The following is a 25,473-nucleotide window of genomic DNA, read 5'->3' as shown; positions in this document are numbered from 1 at the left end:
ATCGTAGAGAAAGAAGGTAGCAAAGTGCCAAGTGACCCCCCCACACTATTTTAATATTATTAGCCCCTACATTAGACCATATGCAAACATATCCAGAAAAACAGCCACCAACACCACAGTTTCTGATTATTCATTTTGTTTTACAGTATGCTTGAGGGAACCCAAAACGATGAAAAGAAATTCTTTCAGAAATGTGAAAAATGGATGAAATTCCTGGAAAAAATGAAAGAGGCCTTAAAAACAGATATTCCAGGACGGTTTGAAGACCTGCAAGAGCAACAGAGAGTATATGAGGTAAAGCTAACTCTAAAAATGGAAGCAGCATCTTGGGTGGTGAAGGTGGGGGGAAATCACTAGAAAATGCTATGCCTTTTGAATTTAGATCTGGGCAGAGTTTTACAGAGCATTTCACTCTTGAAATGCTTATTCAGAGAAAACCTCTGAGATGTGAAAATCCTTTTCCAAAATGGATGGATCCCTTTTTGCAGAGATCAGACTTCTAGGAGTGCATCTTCAGGTGTTGCATCGTGGAAGTCCTAGATTTCTCCAGCCCTGAGGTGTAATTGTCTGTCTGCCTGTCCAGAGCACTGAAGCCTGTGGCAACTAGCTAGGTAGTATGCTGGAGGTCTGGCAGGAGTCTTACCAGTTTCTGGAAGAGCTGCATTTTAAACAAAATGTTTTCACAGCATATTTCCATTTTGACCAGTTGTTAGATTTTGGTGGAAATCTGTTTCACTGGCATTTTCCCAAACACTTGATATTTATTACAAAGAGACAGTGCTTCACATGTGTATGACAGTGTCTGTTCAGAGGAGGAGGCACATTGCATTATTCTAGCAATGGAAAAATAACCAAAATAGAGAAAAGAACATTATTTGTTAAATGCTAGACATCATGAGCCATTAGGGTGAGCCTTGTTCTGCCACAGTGGGCCACAGCCTCATACTACCCTGAGTGCTGGGGCTATTTCCACAGGGTGTTAAGTGTCTGCATGTTCATTGGGATCCAGAGAAAGTTATTTTCTCTTTTACTTAGACCTCTCCAAACCAATTCATTCATTGCAATGAAATAATTTATAGAACGAACTTCTGCTCATTGTTATAAAGAGTAAATTCACCCTTAAGTGTAGCCTTTTTATACCTTTTCTATGGACTTCTGTCTAGATTGCATTTCTCATTAATAAGTCCAACAAACTTTAGGTTTCAGATTGTCTGGATCATACAGCTTGTAGTGGGTTCTGCTATCACATATGTGCAAATTCCTCCTGGTATCCAAAGAGTGTGAAGTCTTTTAGGGTGTATTTGACACTAGCACTCGAAAATAACAGTTTTCAGCATTTGCAATGAAATAAATCCCATCACTCTAGAGGAGCCAGAAGCAGCTTTCATTGCAAAGGTTGTTAAGTGAATAGTTAAAACTGCTGTTCTCATGGTATTTTCAGATGCTGCAAACTGAGATTTCCATAAATCAGCAGACATTTAATTCCATCATAGAAAAAGTTCTACTCTCCTTGGAGTCCGGAGAAGCAGAGAAAAGGTAATCCATTTGTTTTGCTCCCTAAAATCTTGATAATTCAGTGAATATGCTATCTTCCTTGGAGTTGGTATTGAATCTTTGCTCTCGTGAGGACAATAAACCCAAATTCTTGGCTGAGTTTAAATAACCTCCTGATATATTTTGCAAAAGTGTGAGGAGGTGCAATAAGAAGGAAACACAAGTGCCCTGGCCAGACTGGGATACTGGTATTTGGGATACTAACTGGCTGTTCGGCCTAACAAACATAATTGCTCCTGAACAGGAGGCTTTTGTTGTGTAATTGTGGTTGAGAAGCTGCCTTGTTACAGAAGGTAATGAGGGTGCTGCATATGAAGGATCCTTTCCTTCTTCCTAGACCTGTGTACTTTTCAAAGTGGAGAGGTGTGGACTATCCACTCTGCCCCTGGCACACATGACGAGTCATTGGCCATGAAACCCAAAACATGGTAGCTAAACCTGTTTTTTATCAATATGATCTTATACTTTCTTCTTAATCAATGTGGCATGAGAAACAGCAAGTAATACTTGTGAGCAGAGGTTCAGCTGCCTCAGGTGTTTGCTGTGAACACATTCCCCTCTCTGCCAGAGCTTGCTGCTCCCAGAGACTTGGCAGGACAGTGTATGTGCTCCCCTCAGCCACTTGTGAAGGCCATAGCTTGGCTTAAAGCTGCCAGGGAAGGTAGGGCTCAGCTAAGCCAAGCCAACCTGCTGGATTTTTGTGTTGGACCCCCCACAAACACAGGGGTTTGTATAAGAGGCAATCAGAGGCTATGGCCTCTTGCAGAGGAGCAGAATTGATAGATGGGGTTGTCTTAATCAACCAGCTAGATCTGCTGGATTATTTAGCCATGTTGTATAAGAGGACCAAAAAACTGTTTAAGTGGGTTCCAAAACACCACAATTTGCAATTGTGCAGATCAATTTTGCGGCATAATGAGTGACCTTGCCTCACTTGCATTGACCTTCTTGTTCTTCAGAGAAGTGTTTAGTGCATATTGTGTCTGATTCCTGTGTATGTTGCTATACCACAATTGCAAGGTTGACTTGCCTTATCCATTCTTGTGTCATGTAAAAGGTTATTTTGGATTGCTTAAAAGATGGAATACAGAGAGCAGGGCTGAGCTTAGGCCTGCATAGAGCTTTTTGCATTGTTGGGTATTATAATTGGAAAACAACTTTGCAAATGAAAATCATCACAATTATTGTAATATGCAGCCTTGAGATGAAAATAACTTAAGATTCAACACTTGTTATTTTCAGGACAGAGTTTATTTCCAAGCTCACCTTGCTGAAAGAGCAGTGGCAGAATGTTATCCGGATGGTTCAGCAGAGGAAGAAAGATATTGATGGACTCGTGAGCCAGTGGCAGCTCTTCAGGAGTTCCCTTCAGAGTCTCAACAGATTCCTTGATGATACCAACAGCTTCCTCACAGCTGTGAAGAGCCAGGACTGTTATAGCCTTTACCAGCTTAGAAATGTAATTCATGATTTTAAGGTACTGTATTTATTTCTCATAAATCTAAAATACATGGGTTTTTTCCTCAGCCTGAAACAACTTCAGTCCAGTAAAGTAAAGAGCTTTAAAATCACATGCCTTTTTTGGGGAAAAATGGTTGCTGACACCTTTTCTCAAAGCTGAGCACAGTTGAGAAAATACTGACATTGTGAAACATTCATTATACTAGGAAACTTCTTGGTCAACATTGACATTTAGTAGCCTTGTATGCTAAAAATCTTACTGATATGAAAAGGGAAATGCAGGGTGCCAGAAGATTAGACAAACCCTGGTCAGTGGGTAACCTCTAGGACTGTGTGTATCTTCCTGACATGACTGCTGCATTCAGGCCCTTTAGTTTGCCTGAAGGAAGAAGGCACATATGTGTCAGGAGAGGCCCTGTAGGTCCTGTGTGTGCAGAGATGGGCAGGAGATGCAAGAGCAGAGGATAAAGCACTTGCAAGGGGGTCTGTCCTTGGAACCATCAGTCCAGGATGCACAGACCTGGGCAGCAGTCCTTCAGGGTGGTGAGTTCTGCATTTCACATGTGGTGGAAAAAAACACTTTCCTTTGTTAATTTTGGATATTTTGGTTTTCCATTTAACTGTGCACCTCCTTGTTCTATAGGAAAGTAAAAACAAGCAGCAGTTGTTCAAGATTGCTTAAGGCAATCCAAAACCTTTCAAAAACATATTACTGAACGCCATTTGCACAATCCAAGATTTATATTGTGTACCCACACACCTAATGTTGATGGATTAACACATTACCAGTATTCCATTTGGTGCTTGCCTTGTTTATTTCATCTTTATTTTTACCTGCTGTGTACAGATGATTTCCAGTAGATTTTACAAGTTAGTGCTCATGCTTTTCCTTAGTGAGAAAAGCCAGAAAGTCTTCTCCCTCCTACTCCAAATTGCCCTTTCCCTCCTGCTGCTGTTCTACAGAAAGAAACAATGATCATATCTCCTTGTGTTACCAATTGTTTATAGGCAAATTTGTTATAGGCAAATTATTATTATTGCTGGCTTACTTCAGTTGGATATGTCATGATTAACAGAGCTGTTCTCTCTGAAAAAGTTTGTCTAAGTTGTCGATGGTAGAGGTGCTAAGAGAACTTACACTGGCTTATTGTTCTGAGTAACTCATACAACTGCATTTCCATCTTTTCGTAACTGCTGTACTTTTACCCTATAGATTCAGTCTGTGAAAAGCTATTGTAGAGTTTTATAAATCAAAATATCAGAGAGAATATGATTTTTCTGAAATTAAAGAAGCAGAGAGGAGAAGATTATTCACTACTCTCTCATGAATACGAATAAAGTATTACCTTGAAACCTCTTTTGTGTGAGGCATCTTCCCAAGTGAAATATCAGGAACACGCTTCTGTCACTTCCTAAGAACAGCTTAGAAACTAATATTTTTTTCTTTCAAAGAGTAAGACAGTGATTCTTCAGAGGTGGCAGGCCGTGTACACCTTAGTCATCGATGTCGGGGAGAAGTTGCGCGCTGTCTCCAGTCCTGAGACCAGCGCTGCTCTGCAGGAGGAGCTCAGCCAGTTGCAGCAGAGTTGGGGGAAAACCCAGGCCCTGCTGGAGAAGAAGAAGATGCAGTTCAGTGGCACCCTACAGGTACATGATGCCCTCCCCACCTGCTCCTCTGGTGTTGGGTCTCAAGAGCTTCCCTGTCCAACCATCTCCAGGGCTGAGCTCTGCAGCAACAAGGCACAAACTCAGCTGCTGCTCACCCAGAGGGGCTCTGAGGGAAGTGCCTGTCTGTGTCATCAGAGCTTGGGGGAAGCCAAAACTGTGGTCCCCTGATTCTCCAAAGAAAATTGAGTCGGCATCCATTTGCTACAATGGATGTTCCTGCTCTGATTGTTCTCATGATCCCCATGGCCTGGAGCTTTGGGCTGTTAAGCCTGAGCAGCTTTGGGCTGCTCCTGCTTTGGGCTGTGAAGCCTGAGCTAATATTTAGCTTAGAGGGAGTTAGTGTGACTTGTTGCTCCTCATATTGCACATCTAAAGAGAAGGGTCAGTCATGTTTATCTCCTTAGAGCAATGAATTTGCTTTCCTGGTTAGGTAGCACATAGGTATGTCTGAAAATTGAATACTGTCATTGATACAATCCCCAGTCCAAAAACTATGCTTGGGTTGAACAAAACAAAATGAGCAGAAATGCTCTGTAAGGCAAGCCTTAAATATCAGAGGCTTCAAGTTCTGTAAATCCAAGCACCAAATCCTTGTGGGTGGTACTATATATCAAGAAAGAAAATTCAAAAAAAACAGAGGACATGATTTGTTACTTCAGTGTTGAAGATGCTATTTTGTAACATATCCATGTGGTTCAATATGTCCTGATAAAGTATCCTCACTCTTTATACTTCCTTGGGTGTCCTTGAGCAGACTTGTGACCGCTTTGAAAAGCAAACCAAGGAATTGGAAAGCAGACTGCAAGAGCTAAAGGAGAAAGTAAAAGATCCACTCCCTGTTGAACACGAAGAGCTCCACAAAGCCAAGGAACACATTAAGGTATGAACAGCCATATTGTATTTAAATAGATACAGTCTTTGCACACCACCTGCTCCCTGTAAAATCAGTTTTCCCTCTTACCTGATCTTCAGTGACACTGAATTTCTCTCTTTTACACCATCCTGATTGCTGACAATCTGCAAAGTCCAGCTGACCAAGAAGATTACAAGGGATAGTAGTAGTAGTGTTTGGATTTTTTTTTCCTGCTTCTGCTCTCTTTACAGTCTGGATTTATAAAATGAGTAGTTTCTTAAACAAAAGGGGAAAAACTTCCTTGTCTTAGCTCAACTGGCTGCTATCCCTATGACTGAATCTCCCTTTTTGTTTTCCAATCCATTTTGGACAGGGAGCTCCTCAGGCAAGAGGCCTTGTATGTCTGCAAAGCACCACACACACACCTGCAGGACCTGGGAATAATTACAGAGAAGGAAAATTAAGAGTAAGGGAGTGGCAAAATCCCTTGCAGCCTGTAGTGCACCATGAAAGTTAAATGGAGTGAAAAGCTTTTCCAAGGGATAGGAGACATTTGTCTGGACTGGTCAGTCTTTCATCATCCTTTTATGAAATGAATTGTTGACCTATGTACTGGGAACAAATAAGCTTATTAATGAGCCAAGGCTTTGAACTCATTATCAGCTGTCTGAAATCTTCTTTGTGAGTGCTGGCTGCCTTTCCCACGGCAGCAGTCTTGCTGTAGCCCTGAATTATCTGTGAGAGGGCAGCACACAGCTCCTGCCTCTTGTTCCAGTAAGAGAAATTCAGCCACAGAGGCATCAGGGTCAGACAGTGCCAGTGCAGATGCTGCTCTCAGGTGTCACAGTTGAGTAAAAGACCAGAATGGCATGGGGGAGAAGGGACCTCCTTTCCTCTCCCTGCTTTTCACTTTTATATGGAATAAAGCTATTTTTTCTGTCAGTCCTGGACCTTATATGAGGCTAGCGAAGTCCCATGAAATTCCACAGCTCCATTAATACAGGGATTCGCCCCTTGTTGAGATATATAAATACATGTGTGCACATTTGTAGGGAGTAATTTATTGTGAGCCCAAGTAAATTTTAGTCTCAGGTGTGTTTGTTTATTTTTTTCTCTAGTGTTGAAGTTGGGTCCAAGACCTGTGAAAATCCTCACAGGGCTCAGAGCCAGCACACTTCTGATACAAACACTCACAGGTTTTTTTTCCCTTTAAGATGAGACAAATTGGATTCTCTGTAAGAGGTTTTTTTGTTAGATGAGCAAGTGACACTTCTCAGCAGCCTCTTTGCAAATTGGGACCTAGGACCTTGTGTTTTGAATCTCATTTCCCAGCTGCACGCAATGGTGCCTCTGCTTTTTAGGTGACAGTTTTAACACTATTAAGGAAAATGTGTAACTTCATTATAAAGAGCAAGGGAAGTTAGGGGAGCAAAGCAGGAGAGACAGCACTCTGTGTGAATGAGCAATTTAAAAGCTCCACATTCCTGGCAAATCTGAGCAAGTGCCTGTGAAATCATTCATTAGAGAAGGGAACTGATTTTATTTTTTTAGCATTTAAATAAATAACCTGAAATTGGAGCAAATGCAGGTGGAAAGCGACTTGCCCAAAATAATTATAATAGAAACAAAAAAAAAAAAAACAAAACCCCAAAGAAGTGGACATGTTTCAGCCTGGGTGTGAAATGCCAAAGGCTGCCCTGGAGCGTGGGGAGTTGCAGGGGCCAGGCTGCGCTCCAGCACTTTTGGATGCAGTGGTGGTACCAGTGGAGCACATCCTGGAGCTCCAGTGGGGCTCCAGTGGTCTCAGGGAGACCCCGATCAGCCCAGCCCCGCTGGAGAGCACAGCACAGGCAGCTGCACATTCCCTGCTCTCCTCCCCCACAGGCCAGGCAAGGGATTAGCGAGCAGGTTTGGAAAGCCGAGGAGCTTAGTGCCAAGGCTTGTGCTGGTGCGTTTCCATGCAGGAGCTGGAGCAGTCGCTGGCAGACTGGGCCCACGACATGAAGGAGCTGCAGGCCATGAAGGCGGAGCTGGCACACCTCATCCTCACCGAGGACATGATGGTGCTCAAGGAGCAAGTGGAACATTTGCACAGGCAGTGGGAAGAGCTCTGCTTGCGGGTAAGTCTTCACCTCCTCTGGGGGTTTATAGCGGGATGTGTATCCATGGGGCCTGGCAGGAAAGGGGAGAGCGGGTCAGCAGATGGGGTTTCCCTTGGGTTTGGCTCACTTTTGCAGTTTTGGGTGGGAATGGGGCTTCTCCTGGTGCAGCTGACCCGGGCTGGAGTTTGCCCTTTGTGTCCTGGACACAGGCTGCTGAGATTTTTGTTGCAAACCCTTTGTAACTAGTGAGTGCCGAACTGCACAGAGCCCAGATGCAGCTGTTTACTGGAATAGGTGCCTTTGTTCTGGGCTGCCAAAGGGAGGGAGGGAGGGCTGGGGGGAGGGATGAGCACAGGAATTGCCTGAGGGCATGGAGCAGGGAAAGGAAGGGGGAAGTGAAAACAAAATGCCAGGAGACTTGATAAAGAAAACTTAAATGTGTTGAAATAATGACTCCTTGGGTTTAAACCCACTAAGAATGGACTTGTCTTTTCTGTAGCACTAAAATACTGTGAAATATTTGCATTTTTTGTGGCTTGTTGCTGTATTACACTTAATTCAGTGTTGCATGTAAAATTGCTGGGGAGCATTTACAGCAAAGTCACATGGACTTGATTCATTAGGTTATTATGCAGTTTGAATGTGTTTACTTTGCCCTCTTAACAGGATTGGAAGAAGTAAAATAATTTGGGGTCTTACATTACTCAGGGTGGCTCTACCGAAACTCTTGCCTCTCTTTACTCACAACTCTCTAGCTTTTATTTTACAGTTTGTAAAGAAGTATCAAAGCAAGTTAGTATTTTGTTTCTAACTCTTACTCAGGCAAAGGTAAAGCAATCTTGGTGGGGATATTGCCAGAGTAATGAACAGCTATGCTTATTTCACAAACTGTGCTGTGATGAAATAGTTATTTGGGTTAATTTTTTGCATTGCAATGAGAAAGAAGAATTGAGTGTCTTTACCTAATTGGGATGGTTACTCTACAACCAGTGTTTTCTCTGTTATTGCTTCTGAACTCTGAAAATAATTCCAGAGACATCCTGCCCCTTCCTGAGAAATAAGGGCCATTATTTTTAAATCAAAATGCCTGAACCATTTTCCTAATGAGAATCTGTAGTTAAGCGTATAAATGCAAGAACTTTTATGTTTTTCATTTTTTGGTGAGCTGCTGAAGCCTGCTGTCCCCACTGTGGTGAACAGCCCTGAAAATTAAGAGCTTTTTTTAAATGTACCCTACTCCAGTCTATTCAAGTAGTAATTTCCTGCAGTAATTTAAGTTCAGATTTTATTTGAAATTTCCATTTTAATTTCCTGAGGGAACAATGTTTAGCTCAGTCCGTCTTGGAGAGAGGTGACATTAATGTGACTGTGTTAAGCACACAGAATCCGTAGTGGGAGGAATCTGTTCGGGGCTGTAGTGGAGGGAGGCACTGAAATGTTTGCACAGCCCTAACGAGCCTCCGGAGAGCCGGCACTGATGCTCAGCGCTGGACACCAGGGCAGGAAAGCAGACTTTGCCGGCTCTGCTGTTAGCACAACTGCTTTGTTTTGGCTTACAAATGAGAGTCAAGATGTATTGTGTGAAGAAAAGTCTGCAGAATAAATGCAGAGAGGTGAAAGAGCGACGCGGCCGCAGCTGTCACCGCCACGGCAGCGGGACAGTCAGATGCCTGCGCTCAGCTGGGCAGGGACACAACACACAGAGGGAGCAGATGCACTCGAGGGATTAGCGTTTGCAGAGCTGCCCTTGCAAGGTGCATGTAGGTCACAGATTTAACTATTCACATCAGCGAGCAGAGCATCCCATCCTGATGAACGCCAGAGTAGGGGTTGGGCCTGGGCCTTGATGTTCTTTTAGCCTCCCTTGGGAATGCACATCATGCTGTGGATGCAAAATGGAGATGGTACCAGGGCAGCTGGTCCAAGGAGAAAGTGCTCAAAGCAGTGGATTGAAGGGCTCATGTTCCTAGAAGCTTGTCTGGGATTTTTTGGGTCATTCCTGCTTTACCCCCAGTCTGTATTGCTTAACCAGCTAAAAGCTGCTTCTTCTTCTCAAAATCCTGCCTTGCCCCTGTGCTTAGCAGGCAAAAATGGAGTCGGGATCATGTCAGGATTTAATGATGTCTTTACACACATGCATAGTCTGTTCTTACACTGACCAAGTTAACTCTCATCTCCACACATGAGATGTTGCAAGTCATAGACGAAGGATGAGGGCTTTACCCTTCATACCTCTGAGGCTGACAGTACAAGGGAGCATCTCAGAGCAGAGACCCCCTTAGAGAGTTTCTGAGGTCCTTGGCATCTCCAGACTTCTTCCGATGGAGAACTTTGGAGACTGTTTCCCTGTGTCCCAAGACAGTGCTTTCAGCCTCATCTCTTTGCTTAAATCATCATGAAGGATTCAGAAATCACTTCCACCTCTCCATCCCCTTCTTAAAAAAAGTCCGAATTTAAAGGACAAAAGCAATATGTTGGGTGAGGGCTTGCTGCCTTCTCTTTTGATCCTGGTGTTATGTGGAGCTAGTCTTGCTTCCACACTGAACACTTCAACTTCCTTCTGGGGTACAAAATAGTTTTAGAGGTTAGTCTATAAGAATCAATAATGGAATTTTGAGGAGTCATGCTGTATAAGGTGCGTGTGAGATGTGAAGAGGGAGTGTTTCCTGCCATGGGGTGATTTTTAGAGTGGCCATTCACAGCCAAGACAAGCAAAATGTGATGTTCAGTCTTTAGACAAAGTTTATTGGTGAGGGGTTGTTTCTCCTGTTTCAGTAGAACCTGTACTTTTTTTCCCCTTCCTTTGTTCCATATATCTTAGTACGGAAATCCACAGAAGTAGATAAATGAATACAAATACATATTTAAGATCCCTAGGCTAGAAACAGGTACTAGCTAAAATAAGAGTGACCCTGGTTCTTTCTGAGATATTGGAGCAATGGTAATAGCTCTGCTGGTTTAGGCAGTATCAGACCTTAATTTCTCTGTCTAGACAATTTGTTTATCAGTCCTGACAAATGTAATTTTGATGGGGGAAAAAATCTATAGTTTTTAATGAAAAGGATAGATTCTTGATGCTAATTTTTTTTGAAATTCACCAAGAACTGGTGAGCAAATGGAAAGAAAAGAGGGAGACTTTTATAGAGATAAAATGATTCCAGTCAGGAGTTGCAGAGTTTCTCTTACAGTGGCAGAAAAACAAGAACTTACCAAGGTGTTATTTCTCTTGTGTTATATATAAGGCCATACTAAACAGTATGTAGTAATTAAATATTTTATATTCCTTCTTTGTTTGGCATTTTCAGGTTTTCACCGAGTAACATTTTAAATTATTATATAAGCACATTATTTATAAAGCTGTCACTCAGTTTCATTCTTCTGAGGGAGAGAATCTGGTATTTGCTTGTCAACTTTTTGCCCTGCTATCCAAAATAAGATGTAATAACAACCTGCTTGCTGGCTTTGAATAGAAAAGCAGAGATACTTGATAACTGCTCCTGCAAAATGGAATATGATCAAATGCAGTCTAGAAATTAGAAGGCACATAATTGCTGGTTTCCTTCCTGAGAAAGCTGTTGCTGAAAGTTAATATTATTGTGTGCTTTTCCATAGGTGTCTCTGCGGAAGCAGGAGATCGAGGACAGGCTCAATGCCTGGATCGTGTTCAATGAAAAGAACAAGGAGCTGTGCTCCTGGCTGGTGCAAATGGAAAGCAAAGTGTTGCAGACTGCAGATGTTAGCATTGAGGACATGATAGACAAATTGCAGAAGGTAAGCAGCAGCACCCCTTTTCTTCAATTGCAGTCTGGTAGCTCGTTATAGAGACACCATTCCTCATGTACTTGCTTCTTAGAAGTGATACCTGATATAAAACCAACAGGTACGGGCTTTTGTGAGAAGGTGAACTTCTCTAGCATCATCTCATATCTTCTTGATGTTCAGACTTGGAGCATAATGCAAACAGAAATGCCTCCTGAGTGCATTTAGGCACAGAGTGTGAGCTGCAGTCTCACACTGGGTCTGTTGTTGGGGTTTTGGGGCACGTGTGCACACACAGCACTGCTCAGAGCTTTCCCTGCTGGGGATCAGTGGTGTCCTGGGAGCAGCTCACTGCTCTCACCACCTCTATCATCTACACAACTGGTAGTCAGAGGGCAAAGAAGATTGAAGGACAGGGTAGGTCTTATGCCAGGCAAACAAAAAGTTTCCACAGCCAAAAGTAAAACTTAATTTTGCCCCTTCCCTGTGGTAGTTAGTACTTTCTAATACTTTTGTATTAGCTTGGTTTTAAAAAGGACCATTATTTTTCTGCTGTGTTATTCCCCATGGCTAAAAGGTCTCAATATCTAATCCTAGATCTCCTCTGCATAAGAATACCAGCAAAATAAAGCCATCCTAGACTTGAATTTGGGTTCCTTTGAGGTAACTTCATTGAAAAATTACTTTAAATCAGGAAAACAGATAAAATTAGAACATTCAGTTTCTATTTTTAGGAGTACTTACTCCTGGCACTTGCAAGTCTTTAAGCTGCTTATTTTTTCATAGTGGCATCAGTGTGAGAAGGCTTCTTCATTGAGATTTTCTTCTTCTTTTAAGTGAAAGAGTTGTACATGCTAATGTAGAAACCCCAGACAAACCTGACTTCACATCACACATGTGGGAAAAGAAACAGATAGTTTTGTTTTGGTTTTACTGTTTTGTTTTGCCCTCTAGTTAAGCAGTGTTTGTGTATATTTATCAGGACTGCATGGAAGAAATAAACCTGTTCAGTGAAAATAAACTTCACTTGAAACAAATGGGCGATCAGCTAATCAAGGCTAGCAACAAGAGCAGAGTTGCAGAAATAGATGACAAACTCAACAAAATCAATGATCGCTGGCAGCACCTCTTTGATGTCATTGGGGCACGGTAAGAAAATGATTTTCAGTGTTTTACGTGAGATAAAAGTCAGAGGCTTGTGTCCGTGACCATCAAAAACAGACTGACACAACTTTTCAGTTCTGTTGAAATGTAATTTTGAGAGTCAAGCTGAAGTGAATGCTTTTTTCATAATGACTTGTTGCTGTATTATGACACCAAATGTCTTAATTTACCTAATGGTAGAGGGCAGGGTGTAAGAATTCATATGAAATATAATTTTTATTATGGGAGCTTTGTAAAAGGAAGAGTTAAAATGATCTGTCAGTTGCATGTGTTGAATGGCAACTTGATTTTAAGGCAGTCTGGTAGAAGTTCATTTGGGCTTTTTAGGAGAGCCTCCTGTTTTAACAAAAGCCTTTGTTTCACCCTATGTCTGAAAGCACAGAATTTAAGAATAGATTCTGTTCTGTCTCTGTAGACAGTCAGATTTATAAAATGATAATGTTCCTTCTTTACATTCAAAATTGTATGAAATTTCATTTAATATCAGTGCTATTTCTTTACTCAGTCTCTCTCTTAAGAAAACCTGAAAGACCATATGAGCTTCTTTTAAATTTAGGATCTTTTGTATGATGGTGAAATGTAAAATACTACCAGTTGAAATTAAAACAAAAACCTGCATAGTCTAGGCAACGACCTCTTCTTAAAGGATTAAACATCTTTATTATACTTGACAGAGTTAAGAACATCATGATCATTTTAGTATTAGCCTTACTGAGACGATCCCATTTCATCATTATCTCTGAGTTTCTACCACAGCTTGGCAGGAGGAGGATGCTGGGCTGGTCTCACCCCCTGCTGAGTTTATTAGTAATCCAGAAATAATAAGGCTAACACCAAATTAGTATTGGTCTAAACTTCTCTCCCAAGGTTTTGTTTTGCCAGTAATCCCCCTCTCTGGGCCCTCAGAAGCTCTGTTGCTGAGTTTGGGACAGATAAGGCGGGTGGTTTGTGCTGTGACAATGTAGTGCTAAGTGTGCTGGGCCTTAATCAGGAATGAGATCTGAATTAATGGTGACACATGAGCCGTGAATGATTAAGCAGAAGGTACCTTCTTAAGGTCCTACACTTTGCAGGGAGTCTTGCAATGGTTGTCTCAAGGTGTCTCTGTGTTTGATCCGGTGCAGGAGAGAAAGCTCCACTTTCATAACAGCACTTTTCCTGTTCTCATCTGATGGTAATGTGTCACTTTTAAAGCACTTTTATGATCATTTGTGTTCTGCTGTGTGTTAGTTTTGAATTGTAGCAATTTTTAAATGCGGGTTAAAACTGAGGTTAAAATGGCACATTCCTACCATTCTTTAGGAAAATATTCTGAAGAACTGATGGGATATTTAGAGAGATTTGGATGTCTTATTCCAGCACTCTGTGACAACAGAGCACTTGTTTGTCTACCTGGGATGTCTTAAATCTTTACCTTCAGACAAGTGTACAGTGGTGCTTTGAGGCACATTTGTGAGGATTTGCCTAGAGCATCAACAAGGCTGCCAGTATTTGATGTCTAAGTGGATATTGCAGCTACTGGAGAATTGGTGTGATGCTTTATGATTGTTCCTGTGTTCTTAATCCCAAAATGTCTGTCATATGCCAGCTTCTACTTGCGATTTCCACCAATTTTCTGCTCAACACCAGGGTAATGAACTGAAAGGACCTGGCAAAATGTGATTTTAAGCAGCTCCCTCGGTGGTCCGAGGTTATCAGGCAGCCCCATGGGCTCTGCTGGTCCTCTTGGACTTAGTACTAGCAGAGGTTCAGTGTATGGCAGCGTTTTGCAGCCTGGGTGCACATCTCCTCCCTCGCCTAATCCCCCTTGCTTGGGTTTGGCTCCCAGCTCAGCAGTTCTCAGCTGCTCAGTCATAAATTACCACCAGACCTGTGAGCATGGGTTGGGATGCCCCGTGCTGATAGACTGTCTCCTTCCTTTTCAGTAAAAAAATTTGGTATTTATGCTGTGTTGAAAGAGCACATGAAAAGAGCGTGGTGGCAGAATATTTTGGCCCTGCTGGATTGAGCTGTCACAATCCAGACATCCTCTCAGGATCCCGAACATCTGCCATCACCAGTTTCATTCAATGGATAGTAGGATGGGTTGGCTGAAGGGAGCCCTTAGGGAATGGCAAAGGGACTGTACACCCACTGTGGCCCTTTGGAAGAGATACCATGGCACTGCACATGTCAACTGTGCATATCAACACACCTGTGCAAAGCCCTTTTCTTTGGCCACTGATTCATGCCTTGGGCAAGATAAGAGGAATGGAGGAGATGCCTCAGGGAAGGAGTGCCAGAGGGCCTTGGAGGGTTTGCAGATAGGAGAACTCTGCCTGGAGAGATGTGATAAATTTGACTGTGGTGGGGAGAAAAATCTTATCTGTCTCCTGAAATAATGAAATTAGAAGGTAGTTTTGCTCCTATCTTTTCAGATCAGTAACTGTGGCAAGTGAATTGAAGTGTAAATTTTCTGAGTTTTTGAGTGAATCTGTGACCATTTGAAGCTTTTTTTTGACAAGTATTACAACTTCAGCAGTTTCTGTTGAGCATACAGTGATCTGCTGCCTTTATTCACACTTGTGGGTGTACCACAGCCCACTGCACCAAGGCCCTCAGTGGCTCACCCACCATCACAGGGGCAAGGACCAAACCGTGCTGTGTCCTCATAGCAGGCCAAGATTTGGGCAGGAAGTGAACTACAGAGCCACTGAGTAGGGGGAGAAAATGTATATTAAATAGCTGTGTGTTCAAAGCCAGTTCTTCATTTTGGGCACTGAATCTTTCTTGTAGAAAGGCACTTTTTGATCCTGTGGTTCAAGAGTATGAAATAACCTGTATCCACAAAGGAATCTAATTGAGATTAGATTCAGTTCTGTGGTTGCTAATCCTCCATGGCTGACCTTGCAACCTGAGCAGCATTTTACCTTTTCTGTAGTGCAGTGTGATGGCTGTGTGATACCAACATGAAACCAAAGCAGCCTGGAGGCAGCGTATCAATGCAGAGTGTTCCTCCTGATAGCTTATTTCACCTTTTAAAACCAATAAACGTCCTGGGACAGATGGACAAATTAGGTGAGCTCCCCATTTAGTCCTTGAAGTGATTCTCTTAGTTCATGGTGACAAGCTCAGATTTGCCATATGGCTGCACTTGCAGGACTTAACACTTTCATTATGTGCCTGTGCTTGGCTTGTGCAGCAACAAAAGCTTTGCCGCGTGTGTCGCGCCAAGCCACGCTCTGGCTGCAAACTTGGAAAAGTCTCAAAATGTTAATTTTCATGGGATAAAGTAACCATCAGGGCATTAGCATTCCTGGAAAGGAGAACAAATGAATTCCTGTTCAGCTCAGAAGATACTCTTACTAGGGGAGTTTCTCCTGCTGAAGTCTTAGTTGATGGATGGGGAATGCAAACATACTAACAGGCAGAAAGGGAGCCTTGTGCTGACTGTAGAAATGGACACAGAAAGGCTCTTGCTTTTGTTGCTGAAGCAGTAGGAGAAGGACTGCCCAGGCTGCACACAGATGGTAGACAAGCAAAAACCTGCAGATTGGTCTCTACGGTAGCTGATGTTGCATTTCTGTACCTCTGGGCATCCTGCAGCTCTTGCCACTGCTGCTAAGTTGTGGAAGGGGGATGCCATTTCTCAGCTGCTCTGGCTGTGGGCACACTGTGATGTGTTTTCTTACTTGGTGGGTCTGGTCCCTGTTTTCAGCCTTGTGGAGAAAGGCAAAGTTTTTGTGTATGTAGCAGGAATGGGTTCAAATGACTGCAACCTTTTATGCAAGCATGAAAATGCAGGGAAGCTAGCAAGGTCAAATGTGTCATTCTTTTAAATGGGAATCCTTGGCAACTGGGTGTTTTCCCTGTGTTTGCAAGCTGCCAGCTGTCATTGCAGGGTCCAGGAATCTTAAACTGCCACAACCAAAGTCAGCCCTTCCTTCCCACATCGAACTTGGGAAAATCAAGGTGTTTTCAGATGGCTTCTCGCGTACCCTGGGGGACTGAAATTCCCAAACATCCTGAAGCCTCTCAGGTTGCAGAGAAACTGGGAAGACGTTTAAGCTCTCCAGTGACATCACTTTGTGCTGTGCTGGGTGTCCACAGAGGCTTCATTGGGGAGCTCCAGTGAGCCACTGCTCTGTGATTCCCTCTCCTTCCTGCACCCCCACTGTGGCTGGGTTGTCCCAAAAGCTGCTCGGGCAGCAGTGGGCCTGGTAGGTTTGGGGACTGAGTTCATACCACCCCTCAGCTGGTCTCTATTTATAATTTTCCACTGCCTTGCTTACCCTTTGGCAGGACAGACTATCAGGCACCACGTGTTGCTGTGCTGTCACAGCCCACAGTCAGTGTGGGTGCACTCCAGGTTCAAAGGTCTCTTTGAATTGCTGCAGATCAATATTGCAATAATGCAAGGGAAGCAAAATATGCTGCAGAGAGGCCCCCAGGTAAATGATAACAGCAATGCCCAGCAGAATCGTACTGGTTTGTGTCAGTACCACTGTAAAATCTCATTCTTGTATTTATTTTGGTAAAAAAAAAACTGGATAATTGAAATCTCACTCACAAAGTGCCTGCTCTCTTTCTGTGTTCCCTCTGTCCTTTGAGGATTACGCTTCGCTTTGGTGCAGAGGCTGTGACAGAATTCATTATTGTATCAGCCGTGATGGTTGGGCTTATTTTGGTTATGCAATGTGTGCCGGGAGCAGGGGGAGCTGGCAGTGCAACGGGAGTCCTCGTTTCCTGCAGGCTGTCGCCATTCCCAGTGTCTGCCTGTAAAGCTGGGGGAATTATTTCCCCATTTTCTCAGACCTACCCTTTCAATTATGGTTTTGAACCACCCTGGACCATGATGTTAAACCGTGGAGGTGACTGAGCATGATTTACCTGTGCAAATGTCTAAAGCCCTCTCCCACTGTGCCGTGTCTTCCCAGGCACTGTGTGTCCTACCATATGAGCGATCAGCAAGCCAATACAGGTCTGCAGGAGATTATCTGAATACTGAAAAACCTTTGATTTCAAAACCATTCTTTGCATTTCTTGTGGGATTATCCTAACTTCTTTATTTTTTTCCTGATATTGGCTGGATGGGGAGTGACTTGTAATCCAAGGTTCTCTTCCGCCTTTTTTTCCCACCCCGTGATCTCTGGCAGTCATAACACAGAGAAAACATGGCAGCGTGTTTTTCCACAAACTAATGATATCATAAATGAAGATTAGGGCTTATTTTGTCCTCTAGCATAACAGGCTATTTGCACTGGAGGCCTTCAGCCTGGTCTGGAAGGTTAAAGAGAGGACAGGTTAGTGTGTGGGAGATTTAATTCGTGCTTAAATACCTGGGATATAATGGTAAAGGCGAGAGAGCAGAATGCAGGGGAAGTAAGGATACATCTTTGTGCGTGGTGCCTGTGCGTGGATGTACGTGCTCTCGGTTTTTTGGGTTTGCTTCAAATTGACTCTGCTGTAAATCAGCCGGGGCTGAGGCTACAGTCCGTCTTTTGCACAAGAAATGAGCACTGCATCCACCTTTCTCGGTGCCGAAGGCTTCAGCTTGCAACCTTTTTGTCGCCAGCCGCAGGCAGCCGCCCCGGCGTGCGCTTCCTCATGTGCTAATTCTCTTGTGTCAGAATAAAGCTCTCGTGGTTTTGTTCTGAGGAGGGATGCGGCCGTTCGCCAGGTAAAAAAATACCAACGCAAAACGTCGGGGTTAAAATGAAGGGGGAGAGCTACGGTGTCTCCCCAGCTCGGGGTCGGGGAGGAGGAGGAGGAGGGCGAGTCTCCCCCCGCCACGCGGGATGCTAAAGCGGCGGATAAATAGGGCATCTGTGGAGGAGGGGTTTCCTCTTCCATGCCTGCCTGGTCGCACAGACGGTCCCCCTTGCAGCTTGGGATTTGCAAGCTGAGGAATGGTTTTTTCGTGCGAACAGTAAGTGCGGTGTTGGTGAGCGGTGCGGGTGTGGTGGGTTCCGTGGGAGCAGCGGGACCCGCCGGCCCTGGGCGGCGGCGGCGGCGGCGGGGGGAGGCGACGCGGTGCGCCAGCGGCTCCCTGCAGTTCTCCCCGGACAAGTGGATAAGTGGGAGATGCGGCGTGTTAGCAGCAGGAATAGCGCTCAGGGGCCTCTCGCTTGAAATCAGCCGTGTTTGGGGGTTGGCATCCAAGGCGGTGGAGATCTGTGACAACAACCTTTGGACTCGCCGGCGGGTGACGCGAGAAAAGCCTCCTCCGGCTTCACCCGCTGCTCGCTCCCTGTGCGCACACAGCCCACGGACGCGGGGCTTCTGGCATTGTACCAGGACCGAGAAATGTCCCTGCATTTTACAATAAGGCCTAAAATTTGCCGTCGGCGTCACCTCTCCACATCGGGTCTTTTGTCCCTCACACGGTTAGGCTCCCCCTGCAACTCACTGAACAAAGGTTTCCTGGGTTGTGCATCTCATTTGTTTTACCGGCTGGTAAACAATCCTGTCAGCTGGCAGGGCAGTTTCAGCTCCTCCTCCGAAAGAAACGTACCGAGTCTCTTTTTCTGATGACATTTGTGCTCGTGAAGGAAGGCTTGGAATATATGTCACAATGTTGTTCATTCCTTCAGACACTAGAATTTGAATGTTACTGTTTACCTTATTTGAGGTTGCCCCTACCTTTCCTTGCAGCGTTTTGACATCTAAGGCAATGCAGTTGGCAGGCATTTTGTAGTTCTTTTTGCTTGTGTGAATACATTTCAATCAACCTGGAAGCTCCTTCTACTGATATATACTTCTTAAGTAGTTACTACAAATATTATGTTTATTTCTGTGGCTGTACAATGATTCAGCCTGAGACAGCTTAATGGGTTTCTTTTGTAACCCAATGCGGGCAACTTCAGTGAGGGTTTTAAGACCCAAATCCAATTTCTGGTCAGGTCAGTTAGTCCTTCTGTTCACTTTTGCAGCCAGCTTTTAGTTATAATCTTCCAGTATTGTTCTTTTTTCTGCCAATTCTATTTTGGTGTGAAGATTAAGACATTTAGAAACTGGCTTTGTTTGGCTTATCCCAGGCATCTTATGCATGTGTCTAAGTGCTTTTATGAATCAGGGTGTTATTTTAGCTAGGCCTGTTGTAAAGGACAAGACAAGTCTGAGTTTGTTGGGGTTTTTTTTTTAGACTAGTGGTGATATTTATTGGATTTTTTAAATTACTACTAATTCTTTTGCTTCTGAAGGCATGTTGAATGGTGGCAGGAAGTGAACAATGGATAAGTAGGCCTTTTTTCAGTAAACAGTAAGTTTTTCCTGTTTGACCAAATATCCTGAGAATCAAATTTGGTAGAGGAAAAATTCAATCAACAGTGGTGGCACCTTCCACCCTATGGCTAACTGGGAGAAACTGGTTTCCTCTGCTGCACTTGAACTTTTCATTGCTGTTAATTCACTCTGTTGGGTGATTGGTCCCCTGGACCTGGGGGGAAGCTTTTGTCCCTAAACTTGGAGGCTTGCACTGTGCACCTCCACCCAGATCCCAGCAGGACTGTATTTCCCTAAAAATGGTCCCTTCAGGATGCATCTCAAAACAGTTCATGAGTTTTCTGTTAGGCAGAATGCAGGTGATTTTGCAAGAATACTTGCAATGTGCAGATATGCATCTGAGAATGGTGGTTGCAAATGTAAGACTTTTATGGATGTAATTAGTCTATTTTACTCTGAGCTGTAGGCAGAGAAATGGCAGTTCCCTGTGACTTTGGTGGAATCTGAGGGTGCTCAAGGAGGATGCTCAGGTTTTTCATCATTTTGCTCATTGCTTCAGTGTAGAACCCTTGCCCTTTACCTTGGGCTCTGTGTGTGCTGACAAGAGCAGATCAGCCAGTGTGAACATCTGGACAAGGCTGCCCTCCCATTTACCCACTGCACTAGTGTGAACTTCTGTTAGGTTTTTGTTCCTCTTTGTCTGCTTAGCTCAAGTTTGAGATTAATGTCATAGAGCATTAAGGGTGGTCAAATGAGTGACAAATGCCATATTCTATCCAGAATATGTAACAGATTAAATTACTTAATTACAGTGGTGTATCTAATGGCAATTGGTAAAAATTAAGTGTAAGCTCCTAATACCACAGTGATGCTGTTTGAGACTGTTGCTTCTAGTAACACTAGAAGGTAAAGGCACATATATTTATGGTGATACCCACAACTTGAAATTTAAGTGGTTTCTAAGCCAAAATAGTATCGGAATGGTGGTGCAAAACACCACCTTTAGATTCTAAAACTGTTGCTTTTTAAATTTATTGAGTGTGCTTTCAGTCATAGAGACATCTATTTACGACCTCCTATCCCTTGGTTTTGTTTTGGACTTCCTTGGCTGTGTTTACCTGCCTATTTTCCTAAGATGCAGACTGAAAAAAGATGTTTTGTGACCTGTGAATTTTTCTGTAATGAAGCTTAGGAATGGGCAGCAGGATACAGGCAGAGAAGGGGGTACAGGGAAGCGGAGATGATCCTGAGCAGCATAGCAAACTGCGGTCTCAGCAGGTCAGCTGTGACATCAGGTGCTCCCAGTGTGTGCATCTCTTGCAAATCGCCAGAGGGACATTTCCAAAGCACTGGGGGGAAACATCATAGATTTTGCAGAGAATAAATTCCCACAGGATAGTCAGGGACAGTGCGACAATTAAGCCTTGTTTTCCTCCCAAGTGGCCTGAAATCATGCACAGTTAACAATGCAACAGTGTAGATGTTTGGCTCAGACTCTTTCTCGGGCCTGACTTTTCTTGTGGCTCTTCCCTTTGGTGCTCAGCATAGAGTTTATATTGCCCCATCTCTCCAGGGAGAAGCGTTCCTGAGTCACTTGTCTTTGGTGGGCCACACTCCCTGAGGAGTCAGAGGCCCTGCTGAGCATCATAACCATCAGATCCAAATTGACTGGTGGGAGTAGGGTGAAGGAAGAATTAGTTCTCCTGGGTAAATTACTGCCAGCCCATGATAGCACAAGAAAATTCTGCAATGACATGTTTATTGAGTGCCGCTTAATAGAAGCAGAACCAGGAGCAGGAAGATTTATGTAGCAGCTGTTTGCTTGGGAGCCAGATGCTGTCTGCACACAGGGTTGAACTTGGGAGCAGAGTTCTGAAAAGAGCTTGTTAAGGAAAGTGAGAGCAGCTCAGTGCTTTTGTCATCTGCTGGCTTCCTCTCTATCAGCTGCAGCAGTGGAAAACACAGGCAGTGCAAAGGGGCAGAGTCAGCTGCTTTGCACTTTATATCAGTATCAGTGGCTTTGTGGGTGCAAGGCAGGAACAAGGTGGACCATGGACTTGGGCCAAGTCCTTCAGGCTGACTTGCAGGGTTACTTCAGTCAGACAATACTAATTTACTTTTTGGAGAGTGCAGAGTTGCTAAATCCCTTCCAGGAGTCCTAGTGGAGGATTGTGCTCTTCTCACCCTCCTTGTAAAACAGCTAAAAGTACTGCCTGGTCCTTGTGGGACAAGAGGTAAGGGAAGGTGCTTTCCACACTGCTAATCAGTATGAGACCCCAGATTTGCCAGCCGTACTCTGTACCTTCACTGTAACCAACAGGACTGAACAAATCCAGCAGGATCGTTCCCGCATCTCCTCCACAAGTGCTTTACCTTAAATCAAGTGTCTAGCTGACGTATGTATCCTCTTTGATTACCTTAAGGTTGCTAATAAGATCAGTTGTTGCTTACAGAGTGGCATATTCTTTATGGATTAGCTGTCCTGCATATCTCCTGTCATTGTATCAACAGGCAGCTGCAAAAGCTGCTCGATTACAGGCAGTTTGAACCCCTCTCCTCCAAAACTTGCTAGGATAGTTTGGCAGCAGCAGGACAGCAGGCCAGGAAACTTCCCATTTTCCTCGAAAGGGAGGGGCAGGTCCTTTGCATGAAGCCACCATGCAGGTACCCTGTCAGGGCACTCCTGTCTTGGGTAATCTGTCCCTTCCTGCACTACATGGGAACCTGTGCCCTGCCCCAGACTCAGCTTGCACAACACTGGTGTTGCCAAGTACATCAGGGTTCATCTCAGATTTCTCAGCACTCCCCTGCATTTTGGGACATGCAGTGATCCCCTTGTACAAGCTGTGCTTGCAGTCCCACTGCTGGTTTTGTTTAGCTGGTGGCAGTTCCCAACCACAGTGACCAATGAATGGGAAATGTCTCAGCCTTTTTACAATACATACTTTAACTTTTTGCACTGCACTTGACTTAAATAAAGAGGCTCATCTGAGTAGTTGCTAGAGCAGGCAGTAGCTAAAGGCTTAATTTGTAAGTTTGCATTTTAAAAATCACATGGAAGGTCCAAAAATCCCTCCCAAAGCAAAGGGACATAACTAGAGATCAGAGGGCAAGCAGCCAGGAGAACAGCACAGGGAAGCAGTGCTGGCTAGGAAGTGGGTTTTCCCTGGGACATCGGGGGAATGATTCCACCTAACTTTAGCATCTGCAGTGTTGATGTACGGCAGGGTAGAGCACTGGAGTTCATGGGGAGAAACGTGCTTTTTGGTACAGTTCATCTCTTCTGGTGATCTGGATGTTTAAGACAGGTCTGATAGAAATTATTATCTTTTTTTTTTTCTCCATTAACTACCAAGGTCTAGATGGCAAGCTCTGAAATAAGTCTGAAGTCAGAAGAATTAAGTGTCACCCTGGTGTTGCCTTTTTAGTAATTTTTTTGGGGAATTCCAATAAATGAGAATTTCAAGGAAAGATTAGAGAGCAGTGAGGTAGTTTAGCAGATATTCCTCCAGCACATGGGGACAAATTTTCCAAAATATAAAAGTGTGTTACTTGCATAATTTGAGGGGCTGATAAGGAGGGTTGACATGGTAATATGCTGTCAAGGCTGGAAATAAAGAAAAGTTTGTCTGCAGTTTGAGAGCTGTGCTATAAACAGTGTAAGAAAAGCAAATAATCTCAATGGTTCATTGCTTGTCCACTTCACAAGTCTCTCTACCCATTGCATATTCTCCTCCTTCAGGATTGTATTTTAAATTCTTCACCCATCAGGAGAGTCTGGCACATCTCTGCATGTCCCAATGTGGTATTTAGGAGAGCTTTTAATGTTGTGGTACTACAAGCTCTATAGTGGTCGTTGTTCAGGCCTTCTCCTCTCCTGCCATCATCCAGAGGGTACTGAGGCACTGGTGCAGGTTGTCTGGAGAAGTTGTGGATGCCTAATCCCTGGAAGTGTTCAAGGCCAGGTTGGATGGGGCTCTGAGCAACATGGTCTGGTGGAAGCTGTCCCTGCCCATGGCAGGGGGGTTGGAACAAGGTGATCTTTCAGGTCGCTTCCAACCCAAACCAGTCTATGATTCTGTGATTTGCTCAGGGTGTTGGACTGATGGTTGGGGTAGATCCTGCCTCTGTTGACAGAGTGGTACCTTTTGCTGATTAGTTTGGGCCTGTTGATTGCTGAAGAAGACACTGAACATAATTCACAACAGGAAAATCAGACCATAGATACCCATTTTAGTTTACCTGTGACGTGTTATGGTACAAATTCCCACTTAGACAAACGTCCACTAGCAGATGAAAATTCACCCTGCTCATGTAGTTTCATTAAAGCATTCACACAAGACCATCTTGCAGCTGTAGAACAGGGACCTGCTGAGCCAATTTAGGTAGGTTTTGACTAAAACATGGCTCTGATTTCCAAGCAGCAGCTTGGTGCGACAGTAAGTGCTTCATAAAGCCATGCCTGTCATCACCTTTTGCAAACGTCCTTTCCACTGATTGCCGACCTTTGTAACAAAATATTCTTCCTGATTTGCTTAGGGTGAAGAAACTGAAGGAAACATTTGCTTTTATACAACTTTTGGACAAAAACATGAGTAACCTTCGCACGTGGTTGGCCCGGATTGAGTCTGAGCTTTCCAAGCCTGTTGTTTATGACATCTGTGATGACCAAGAAATCCAGAAGAGACTGGCAGAACAGCAGGTGGGAAATACCAGCAGCCAGAGTAAATGAGCTAAAATGCTGCTGATTAGTCCTGGTTTGAAATCATCTGTTTCTTTTCTGTAGCTAGCCCTTCTAACTCTTTGCTTTTCGTCGTGTGTTCCTGCCAAGATGCGTTACGTGGAAAATTTTTATTTGCTTGCAGTAATTTCAGTATTGTGTTGAACTACCCTCACTTCACCTTCCCCCCTTCACCAAGGAAAACATTCAAAATACAAACAAAAGCATTTTAAATTTGCTCAGTTGAGCACAGCAGACTTCCTAAGGGCTAGGCAGGGCACAGACAGTGGGCAGAATACATGAGGATGACTTAGACTGACAAGGCGTGAATGCTGCTCTCCTGCAAAGTGGCTGTGACTGATTCAAGTGCTGTGATTTGATGCACTGCCTCACTAGCTCAGTTCTCGTCCCCTCCTTGCAGACAGCAGAGCAAGCTTGGCACAGAAGGATGCTTGAGCTTTTGGAGGGTGGACTTGTGCAAACACACCTTTGGCTGAGGCCTGATCCAGTCGGCAGGCCCTGAAGATCCCTCAGGGTTGGGTGAGATGGTGTGTGAATCCTGCTCAGGCAATAAGTGTGAACCAACCTTACATCGCTGGGTGTTGGATAAGTGCAGGTGGGCATTTATCCAAGGCAGTGGCTCACCAGGGGGTCTTAAGAGATAAGCTGGATAGTCTTGGACTAAATTTCTCTCACCAACAGCCAAGGAACAAAAAGGAACTTCTCCAAAGCAGAGACTTGCTCGTGGAGTCAACCTTTGCTCAGGGCTGTGCTGTAAGTCTGCCCAGGTTCAAAGTGCTCGACTGTCATCTGACCTTTGTGTTGAACAAGAATATTTGCCCTAAAAGGGCTAAGGATGACAAATAAATCTGTCAAGCTTGGAAGCTTTATAGCATCTGCCTTTAAGAACACCTATTGGTATCCTTCTCATCCTTCCCATCTTTTCTCTCTGGCTTCGGCTTTCGTGTCTGAGGAGCAATCCCTGAGCG

General features: G+C 44.0%; 1 protein-coding gene across 1 annotated transcript in view; it reads left to right on the top strand.

Moving 5' to 3' along the window:
• Nucleotides 1-25,473, top strand: part of SYNE2 (spectrin repeat containing nuclear envelope protein 2) — a 181,335-nt gene that overhangs the window by 137,691 nt on the left and 18,171 nt on the right. The window contains exons 94-102 of the mRNA XM_027674160.1: nt 147-294; nt 1,442-1,536; nt 2,797-3,031; nt 4,468-4,662; nt 5,438-5,563; nt 7,501-7,656; nt 11,251-11,409; nt 12,380-12,546; nt 24,304-24,466. Of these exons, the coding sequence (XP_027529961.1) occupies nt 147-294; nt 1,442-1,536; nt 2,797-3,031; nt 4,468-4,662; nt 5,438-5,563; nt 7,501-7,656; nt 11,251-11,409; nt 12,380-12,546; nt 24,304-24,466 (1,444 nt within the window). The remainder of the gene's footprint in view (nt 1-146; nt 295-1,441; nt 1,537-2,796; nt 3,032-4,467; nt 4,663-5,437; nt 5,564-7,500; nt 7,657-11,250; nt 11,410-12,379; nt 12,547-24,303; nt 24,467-25,473) is intronic.

Source organism: Neopelma chrysocephalum, unplaced genomic scaffold (assembly GCF_003984885.1).
Source record: "Neopelma chrysocephalum unplaced genomic scaffold, ASM398488v2 Primary Assembly neopelma1_24, whole genome shotgun sequence".
NCBI classification, from domain to species: domain Eukaryota; kingdom Metazoa; phylum Chordata; class Aves; order Passeriformes; family Pipridae; genus Neopelma; species Neopelma chrysocephalum.
Note: the sequence above shows the minus strand (reverse complement) of the source record. Positions and strands in the feature narration are given on the sequence as shown.